The sequence below is a fragment of the Genypterus blacodes genome, unplaced genomic scaffold (assembly GCF_046128005.1).
Source record: "Genypterus blacodes isolate CSIRO-AG114 ecotype Tasmania unplaced genomic scaffold, CSIRO-AGI_Gbla_v1 ptg000058l_1, whole genome shotgun sequence".
In the NCBI taxonomy this organism is placed as follows: domain Eukaryota; kingdom Metazoa; phylum Chordata; class Actinopteri; order Ophidiiformes; family Ophidiidae; genus Genypterus; species Genypterus blacodes.
In genome coordinates, this window is record NW_027466870.1 from 7771453 (window position 1) to 7782110 (window position 10658).

The 10658-nt window shown below is 45.3% G+C and overlaps 1 protein-coding gene across 1 annotated transcript; it reads left to right on the forward strand.

Annotated features, from left to right (window-relative positions):
- The first annotated feature begins 4704 nt into the window (after positions 1 to 4704).
- Positions 4705 to 10450, forward strand: LOC143003025 (tetratricopeptide repeat protein 39C-like). Its single transcript, XM_076153489.1, has 14 exons — positions 4705 to 4895; positions 5470 to 5518; positions 6638 to 6766; positions 7284 to 7398; positions 8098 to 8458; positions 8629 to 8797; positions 8938 to 9031; positions 9118 to 9225; positions 9318 to 9427; positions 9525 to 9648; positions 9757 to 9854; positions 9951 to 10055; positions 10150 to 10188; positions 10299 to 10450. Exons 1-14 carry the CDS (start codon positions 4759 to 4761, stop codon positions 10386 to 10388), a joined length of 1728 nt encoding a protein of 575 aa, XP_076009604.1. The 5' UTR covers positions 4705 to 4758; the 3' UTR covers positions 10389 to 10450.
- Positions 10451 to 10658: the final 208 nt, after the last annotated feature.

Genomic DNA, 10658 nt, shown 5'->3' on the forward strand with positions numbered 1-10658 from the left:
CTCAGAGGTTGAGCAGAAGTGAGTGGACACAGTCGTCCATTAGGTGGCGCTCGTTGGCTGAACCGCATGGCCCCTGAGAGATGAAGGTTAGAGCTATACTGTGTTATACTGCCATCTAGTGGTTATAATGAGGTACTGCCAAACATCACACTCAAATCTCTTCAATCAACACCGCAGTGCTGCTTTCATATCTGCTCCTCCACAGAGTACAATCAAGTAAAATAGAGATTAAATCAGTGTGATCAGTTACAATTACCACAATTTCCCATTTAAATGTTCTAAATCAAGTGTATGAGTTTGATTTTAACCCATTTTTTTGTTGGACGACCAATTTGCTGCATATTCTGTATCTGTACGTCATACAGCTTGATTCTACACTTTACTACTGTAATTTCTGCATTTATTGATTGTTTATTGATTGTTTTAGCACATAACTTGCTTGAAAACAAAGTTAGTGTACATTATAGTTTACTGGACTGATTATAGTGATGTGTTTGAAGAGAAGCAGGGGCCTTTTCATCTTTCACTCTCTTTCTTTCTCCCTTTTCTTTCTTTCTTCCTTCCTTTCTTTCTCTGGCCTCCCTCACAGGGTGTGGTGTGTTCTGCACTCGAGGCCGGTCGGACACGATGCTGGCACCAGCTTTGATTGCCTGTTTCCGTGCGAGTATCAAATCTGTGCTCAGTGTAAGGAGTCCCAGCGGAGCAGTAACCTGGCCAAACTCACACCTGCATCAGCTGCACTCCACTCTGCCGCTGCTGCTGCTGCTGCTGCTGCTCTGTCCTGTAATGGATGGCTGCTATTAACATTACAGCACTGCGTCCAGATGTGACTTTATATAGAACATTCCACCGCTCAGGCAGTTCACTACGACTACCTGCTGACTTAACAAATCATCCAATTACAGCATGTCGACATCTTTCCCAAGCAGCATTAAGGAGTTTAAGTGCAACGCAAAGAACAAACAATTCAGGATCCAGTAGATTTCTCCTTCTTCTTCTCTAACAGCAGAGTAAATTGTATGTTCTGTTATTTCTCAGTGTAAAAACATGAACCCACTCACCTCACATCACATCACCCAAGCAATTATATATTATTATGCAAAGGTCAAGACGCTTTTCAAATCCAAAATTCATTAATGTAGCTGTTTACGTTTATGAGTAACGGCTTTGAAGAGAAGAAAAAGTGTATTTGTTGGTCCAGATGTGAAGTGGATGACAGAGCTGGAAGGAAACGGCTCAGACAGATGTTTGTACTGGGAAATCAAATGTCCAAGATTTTAGATATAAGAGTGATGGCAGAGGAGAGAGGAAGGACGTGTTTAGTCACGCCGTCTTTGGCAGCGGATGGTCACTCTGTATCCGCTCTCTCTGGAGCTGAGATGACGGCGGTCCATCGGGCTCACATTGGGGCCGGTGAGGCTAGTGCTTGCAGCCAGACTTTGCTGTGACCTCACACACTAACAGAAGTGCCAAGGCGTCACCCTGGGGCGTTCTGGCTGAGAAGGAGAGCGAGGGCGGGGTGCGTTTGTCCGTATGGTGCACTTAGTCACTCACGTCAACGATGCACTGATGTATGTGTTCTCTCTCTCTCTCTCTCTCTCTCTCTCTCTCTTCTCTCTGTCCCCCTCTCTCTCTCTCTCTCTCTCTCTCTCTCTCTCTCTCTCTCTCTCTCTCTCTCGCTCTCTCTCTCTCTCTCTCTCTCTCTCTCTCTCTCTCCACCATTGGGTCGTCCCTGCTGTCATAAATCGTCCTCTTCCTGCATCCTGCTTCATTCCAGATGTGTTTCATAGCAGCAGGAGCTTTCTGGACTCTTGACCAACAGTGGCTCCTTGATTCCTGTGTTGAAATGAGATAATGGGACCAAACTGTCATTGACACATTCCCAACCTTTCCCCTTCCCATTTTTTCTCCCCAGGAAGACGACAGATTGAATGCACACATATTCCTGTTTAATAGCTGTTGTGTCAGTCGGTCCTAATTTAGCAGTTACAGTTCCCTTTAGGCTCCATAACTCTGTCATGATATAGAGCCACATGAACATCCCCTCCTCTCCTCCGGCTGTCTGTATCTTCCTCCTCAAGAGGCAGAACGTCAGGTCCTGCCAATCTCAACACGTTAACAACAGCTCCGAGCGTTGGAGAGGAAACATCACACACTTCAGTGGCGTCACGTTCAGGTTCTGTATGTGTGAACTGGACCTTTGTGTGGCTCTGGATCTGTCTGAGCTATGATCAACCACTGCTCTATAATCACTGGACTGAGGTCACGACTCTATCTTTTTCCTTCCTCTGTTCTTTCATGCGTTACTGAAACAAATTGATTCCAACTCCACACAAATTCTCACATTCATTAAAATTCATTAAAGCAACCACACATGAATACACAACGCAGCGACCGCACAGATCTTAAAAGTGATCAGTCAGTGGATGAGCTGGCAGTTGGAGGACTTTGCTTCCTTTCATTATAATACTGCTGAATAATCTTGCGTAATCTTGTTCACCACAGCTACGCCTCAGTTTAAGATCCAGATATCGTGGTTTTAGCTGGATTGCCATGGTTACCACATGCTTACGACCCATTGCCAAAGTCAGGCCCGGTCCAATAGTTGAGGCTTGTTTCCGAGGTTACGGCAGGCTTGCATGGTTGCGGCCCGGTTGCTAGGTTTCTGCATGGCTGTGACATTATTAGGACGTGGTTCTGTTACCTTACTGTTCTCTGTAGAGATCTCAGACCGACCCACAGCCACAGCACTAATGAAGAATGACTGTCTTGGTGAGTTGTATTGCCATGGCGATGATTGGATTCCTTTGCTCATGGCTTTGGTTTGTTATTTTCTTGCTTCCACATCGGGGAGCCAGAGGGGAAACAGAGGGGAGCCAGAGTAACACTTCCTCCCAAGAACAGTGGGCAGCGTCTATGACCACAGACGACCACCGCACACCTGAGTAAACATCAGTGAGGTGGAACAGATTGAAGCCGCTGCCTCCCAGTTGTATCCGGGTGGTGGTGGTGGTAGTGGACGTATCAGGCCGGTGTCCTGGGAGCCACCAAACTCTCTGAACCACTGCACATCAGACAGGACGCTCATTGTGCAGGGATGGGGAAGTTTCCATGACACAGCTCTCTGCACCTTCTCCACATTTCCCCCCAAGTCTCTCAGCACCCATCAGCTCTCCTTAGTGAGTGTTTACTGAGGGTACTTTGTGTTATTGTATGTACACTTGAACTTTGTTGAGTACCTGTAGCAATCATTTGTTTTGCCTTGTACATAGAAGTCAGATGGCTGGACTGATGGAGTGTTTCATTCAGGACTTTAGAGAGACGCTCAGAAGCTTCCTGACGGGGATGAAGGGCTTCCATCCTGCTCTTTGTATTCAGGAAAGGATCCTTAATTTCCTCCTCTGGGGCCTCTGGCTCTGCTGAAGGGGAACCGGAGATGTAGGGCCCACTGTTATGATTACAGCCGCAGTGATTTAGTGTTGGTGCGCATGCAGAGCGGCAGCCACTAGATGGCAGCAAAACGCGCTGTTTTCATGCTGAAAGTCTCCAGTCAGTGTGGGGATCAGATTACCTGAATGGATTGAGCCCCTTAAGTAGAATATTTGTGGTGAATGAGGTCAATACACCTGGAATTCATTAACTGTTCACTCTGAAAGGATGCAAAGTGAATCAGTATTGCTAGTTTTCAAACAAATGCATTTAGTGTCATTTTAGTCATTGTTTCTCTTTCATTTGTCTCAATCAATATTAGGTTTTTTGTAGTCCATAAACTAAATGTAGTACTATAATGCTGGATTTTCACATATGTAAACTTTGTAAACTTCTATAATTTGTCTGTAGCAGTTAAAATCTGAGCACTACATTGAACAAGTTGGTTTTATATCTGAACATATTAGTTTCAGAGCTATTTAGCCGGGCTACATGGGAACAGGTGACTGTGTGTAAATATGAGATGTCTCATGTGGAAGTGAAAGAAAGTTAAACCAGAAGAAAATAAAATAAAATGTCTTTCTTTCATCGTTTATTTATTTATTCATTCACCATTTTATTCATTCATTCCTTAGCAATCTCACTCCAGCAAATGGAGACGATCAAAGACTAAACTCTGGGTTCGATCGATTGATGACTCCTCCACCTCCATGCGCGTGTTGGCTGGAGGAGGAAGAAGAGGAGGAAGAGAAGGAGGAGGAGGAGAGGCTGGCGGTGTTGGAGGAGGGAGTCGGAGTGACGGTGGAGGCTGAGACTGAGACAGATGCGGCTTCACCTTCATCCTCCGGCGGTGCGCTGTGCGTATGACGCCAGGCCGTTAGACTAGCACGTAACGTGGGACCGACCGACCGACCGGCGGAGCAGCAGCGGCCGCAGCAGCATCCTGCCTTCTCCTTATGTAACCAGCCCAAGGCTGCACAGATGAAGAGGAGCGCGGGCAAAACTCAACGGATGAACAGCTGATCTGATTATGATGATGATGATGGCGTGCGTGTGAAGTCTCCCGTGGACGTTGACTCCTCCAATGATTGCTGCAAATCGGTGATCTGCAGCCCGATCGAGGCCGTCTGGACATCCGGTGTCCTGTCCCGGTGGGCGCGCACGTCTGCAGCCTGCAGCCTGCGGTAACGGCAACGGCCTTTCCTCCGCGCGTTTCTGCTTCTTCTCCATTCAGTCGGAGCAGAACCCAATGCGGATTCGTGTTAGAGACGAAACGCGATTCCCCTCTTTTGCTCTCCATCAAGCAGCCAATAAGCTGCTGCATCAACAATGGCGGGTCCGGAGCAGCAGCAGCAGGTAGAGGAGAAGGCAGAGCACATAGATGATGCCGAGATGGCTCTGCAGGGCATCAACATGCTGCTCAACAACGGATTCAAGGAGAGCGACGAGCTTTTCAGACGATACAGGTAATATAAATATGAAATATGAGGGATGATAGTCATGATCATGAGGAAGAGGAAGTGTGTGTTCTGCTGTGTGGAGCGTTTTACTGCTGTGATGATGTGGCTCAGCTATAAAGAGATCAGCTGCTTGAGCTCCTTCATCCTGTGGTGAAACATGAATCTACTATGCTGATGGAGGATGAGGAGGATGAGGAGGATGAGCGGTCACTGGCTGGTTTGACCTGTGTGTAAAGGATGATGATGATGGTGATGATGATGATTTGCCTTCTGCCCCGGCATTCACAGCCACCAGATCTTAACCACATCAAACAGATTTTTGGGCGGATGTTTATTATTTTAAAGGATTCACATCCCAGTAGTTTGGGGTTTCTAAATATGACAGATAAGACAAGATGAAAGTTTATTATCCCGAAGGAAATGACTGACAGATGCTTAAGTGTTTGTGGATGCAGACACAGACAGGTGTCAACATCTGCAGGGAGAGCATGTTTTTCTTGTTATTGTTACTGCATTGATGTTCCTGAGTTTATTTCTGGACTCTTGAAAGCTGGACTGTGTTGTGTTTCCTCTCTTCCAGGACCCAGAGTCCACTGATGAGCTTTGGGGCCAGTTTTGTCAGTTTTCTGGTGAGTTTCCTCTCAGATGGGTCAAATATTAGAAACATTGAAGAGAGCATTCAATATGATAGATCAGCCTTACTCAATAACATGCATGGATGTGCTGTAGGTCCAACCCACACAGTCACAATTCCTATGAAAAGGAACATTCATCAGGACTGTTATGATCCTTTTTGTGATATCTAAGGGTTTTTATGGATGTTTAAGACAAAAGCAAGAAGAAGAAGCTACCCTGCACACGACAGAGTGTAACATGTAAATAGAAGGCATGCTGTACAGCTTTAAGTCATTATTGAGTCATGTTACTAGGCAAAGACATCCCATCACGTGGATGTACCATGAGCGAGTAGAGTGGGGAACATCACATCACATCCAGACCTGAAATAACCCAATGTGTTCAGCTGGATGCAGCCCTGTCACTGTTGGTGTCGAGCGCTTCCTTGCATTTCCACACATTAGCATAATGGATGCAACTTCCTCAAAGAACCCCATTGTTCTTTTGAGAGAAACACATTACTGTAATGTGTTATGGGTCCTGATGGGCGAAACAGAGAGATTTTCCACCCGGACTCTGTCACTCTGTCAGCACTCTGCTGCACCGTGAAGCCGTGGATGATGTCATCTTCTGTCCCCAGATGCATAATTGCCTTGGAGGCAGTGGGGGGTGGGGGAGGTGAGATCTTGACCATCAGCGACAGACATTCATGCATGCAGGATGACAGTCACATGCTGCACACACATACACACACACACACATGGAGAGGATGTCTTTGCTTCACAGGCTTACATTGTAATCTGAAACAAGGAAATGTGAGGTGGCTTTAATCAGTTTCAACAACAGACCTGCTGATTACGTAGGAGGTAGCAGGTTTCCATTTACCCTGGATGACACATACACACACACACGCACAATTCTACAGATGTCATTGAATCCTTCCATCTAGTTTCACTGAGAGAGCTTTTATCCAAGCCTGCAATTTGTTGTTGTTATATAACACTCATACTTTTATTTTAGCACAATTTCTCTTTTTGAAAGCAGACATCCGACGACTCACAGTCACACACTGGTGGCGTATTCCACTGCGACGCATGCCGCTGTAAATGCATTGTTGATACGTTGCGTTGCAGAATGCCATGATGACATTTGAGGAGGAGAAGATGCAGACTGCCTGTGACGACCTGAAGACCACTGAGAAACTGTGTGAGAGTGACAGTGTGGGAGTCATAGAGACAATCAGGAACAAGATTAAGAAGAGTGTGAGTGCAAACACACGTCAGTACTGTATGGAGAATGTGAAGAAGAGGCAACAAGATACGTTCAGATCAGTCTTTACGTTACGATAAAGCCACATACGGATTATATAACGTGAAATGACATCACCATGTAGAGGCTATAGGTTCTCTCAGAGATATAATAACAGAATGAATACTACTACAAATTGTTCTGTTAAAGAATAAGAACTCAATTACAATAGAAGGAATCAGCATTCCCTCGTCGCTGTGTGTATCTGCTGTAATAGTCTGATAACAATGTTGAGCTCATCAGTGAGATCATGCCAAACCCACACTCAGATCCGATTAGTACTTCCGTAAAATCAATCACGGATCTTAATGAGGCTTGTGTGGTCCATTTAGCCGCAATGTATTCCAGGAATATGAAGGAAACTCCAGCATCATTTGGCAGCCAGAGATTGGGGAAACTAGCTTCAGGCTGTGTTAATATCTCTGTGTGTGTGTGTGTGTGTGTGTGTGTGTGTGTGTGTGTGTTTGATAGATGGACTCCCAGAGGTCAGGTGTGGTGATCATGGATCGCCTGCAGAGACAGATTATCGTGGCCGACTGTCAGGTGTATCTCGCTGTGCTCTCCTTTGTCAAGCAAGAACTCTCAGGTGATCAGGCTTCATCCACAAGCCAAACAATGTGAACGCCTACTTTAACGTAAACTTTAATGTCCCCCTCTCAGGAATAAAACAATAATCCCTAACTACAGATTCAAAAATGACTTTAGAGTATTTATATATTTGTGAAGTATAGAGCCACAGTACTGGGTTGCATTTGATTGTACCGGTGAACCTTAAATAATAAATAAACCTTTATATTAGAGTATTAATGAAGTCTAGAGTATTATCCTGTTTTTAATATTACAGCAGGATAATGTGTTGATTTTGTTGTTGCACATGTAGACTTTGCAACAACAACATTCTAGCTTTACCCCAATTCCATAACAGACTTCTAATATTTATATACGTATATTACAAACTAATTCTAACCCGGTTTTGACTCTGTAATGAATTTTCAATGGTAAAATTATATAATTAAGCATACATCATTTCCTGTTGCTACAAAATGGCAGAGTACATTAATTTCCTCTGTACTTTCTGCCGACCCACTGCACTATGTTAATGACTACATAATGTTTGCTGTACTGACTTTACTGCTGAGACAGTTAATTAGTCTAATTTGCCAAAAAAACTGAAAATGAATCCATAATTAAATCCCATTATCAGCATCTGCTTGTGTTCAACATTAACTTGCATCGTTCATCAAAATCTCATTGAAGTGATTGTGCTTGTTGTCTTGGCTAACAGCATATATCAAAGGAGGCTGGATCCTTCGTAAGGCATGGAAAATGTACAATAAGTGCCACAGTGACATCAGCCACCTGCAGGAGGCTTGTCAGCAGACAACCTCCGGCCAACACGAGGCGCTCTCAGCGGACAACGCCAACCACAACGCACCGGTGGACCACGGCATCACGGCCGAGGCGCTGGACCGTCTGAAGGGCTCCGTTAGCTTTGGTTATGGTCTCTTCCACCTGTGCATCTCCATGGTCCCACCGCACCTGCTCAAGATTATCAACTTGTTGGGTTTCCCTGGTGACCGTCTCCAGGGTCTGTCCTCCCTCATGTACGCAAGCGAGAGTAAAGACATGAAGGCCCCACTGGCGACGTGAGTAAGCCCAAGAGGTTTAATGTCTCGTGAGGTATTGAGATAAAGCCAGAAAGAGAGACAGTTAGAGAAACAATCCAGACTACAAACTGGCTTTGTATTTACCTTTCATAAAGATTTTTAAATTTAATTCAGATTCTGATTGATTGACCAATCTGTGTATTCCCCAGGTTGGCCCTCCTGTGGTACCACACAGTCGTGCTGCCTTTCTTTGCTCTGGACGGCTCCGACACACAGGCAGGGCTGCTGGAGGCCAAAGCCATCCTGCAGAGAAAGTCTGTGGTTTACCCAAACTCTTCTCTCTTCATGTTCTTCAAGGGCCGAGTTCAGAGGCTGGAGGTGGGTGGACGAGATGTTAGACTGCTCATCACCAAACATCTGACCTACTTATCTAACCCTCTAATTCAGAACATGCATGTTGGGTATGTGTGTGTGTCTAACATGTTGGTGTGTGCTCTCTCTCTCTCCTCTGTCCCCAGTGCCATATCAACAGTGCTCTGGTCTGTTTCCATGATGCATTAGAGCTTGCGTCAGATCAGAGAGAGATCCAGCATGTGTGTCTCTATGAGATCGGTATGTGTTTGTGCTTATGAGGATGATGATGTATGTTCACCATGAAGGATTCACATTACTCAGGTTGTCATATGTGTGTGTCTCAGGGTGGTGTAGCATGATCGAGATGAACTTTGACGACGCCTACAGGGCCTTTGAGAGGCTGAAAAATGAGTCTCGCTGGTCGCAGTGCTACTATGCCTACTTAACTGGAGGTGAGCCTTCTGTCGCATTCTGACAAAAGTTTACAATGCAGGTCTGCCTCTGCTGTGTACTCTGGATTGTCCTATTTATCTTTTTTTTTTAGTGTGTCAGGGTGCTGCAGGTGACCTGGATGGTGCCACGGGTGTTTTCAAAGATGTGCAGAAGCTGTTCAAGAGGAAAAACAACCAGATAGAGCAGTTTGCTGTCAAAAGGGTGCGTCAAAGTGAAGATTCTGTCCCTTTGTATTCATGAAAGTCGCTGTAATCGTCTGAGGCAACACGCATGTCTCTTGTCTGATTGCTGTCTGCAGGCTGAGCGATTGAGAAAGATCACCCCCACCCGAGAGCTGTGCATCCTGGGTGTAATTGAGGTGCTGTATTTGTGGAAAGCGCTCCAAAACTGCTCCTCCTCTAAACTTCAGATAATGGGTCAGGGTGAGTGCAACCTACAGATCCCTATTGTGCCTCTCTCAGTGGGTGCAGGGTGTTGCAGATAGATTTCACGCCGTATGTATGTGATCCTGACTTGTTTTGTCTTCACAGTGTTGCAGAGTTTAGACGATGCTCTGTGCCGAGGCCTGAAACATCTCCTGCTTGGTTCCATTCATAAATGTCATGGAAATATGAGAGACGCTATTCAGGTATCAGATTACACTGAAATGACCAACAATGCCATTTGTGGAGGCTAAAAATACTCAGGTGGAGTTCTCCTCCTGACCCGTTACTCTGTGATCTAGTCGTTTCAGCTGGCTGCTAGAGACGAGTACGGACGTCAGATCAATTCCTACGTGCAGCCGTACTCCGTCTATGAGCTGGGATGTATACTCCTCGCAAAACCAGAGGTCTGTGTGAAAGACAACAAGCATATTGACATTACTAATGCTCATATGACATGAAATGTTTACTGATCGTCTTATTTGTTGTTTTGCATTCCAGACAGTGGGAAAGGGGCGGTCATTATTACTTCAAGCAAAGGTATAATATCATATTCCTCCTCTTAGATATGTTTGTTATGAATATCTAATCAAAGTCGCTGATTCAAACTAAATCTTGATGATGTTCTCTCTTTCTTTCCAACACTTTAGGACGATTTTACAGGCTACGACTTTGAGAACAGGCTTCATGTTCGGATCCATTCAGCCCTGGCGTCGCTGAAGGAAGTGGTTCCCCAGTGACCCCAGGACAGGAAGCTGGACCAGGACAGGAAGCTGCAGTGACTCCAGCTGTGCTCCTGGTGAAAGCATGGCTTTTTAACACACAAGTCCAAAGCCATTCACAATATCTGTACCACATTGTAGTGAACGGTTCCCAATGTTTTTCAGCCTTAAAGGAAGAGTCTGAGAGGATCTGGTTACCCATAGTCAGATGAGAATGTCCATATCTGTTTCATCTCTGTGCATCCAGTACTGTAGATCCGGGACATGTTTAGTGTATCTTTGCAGGGG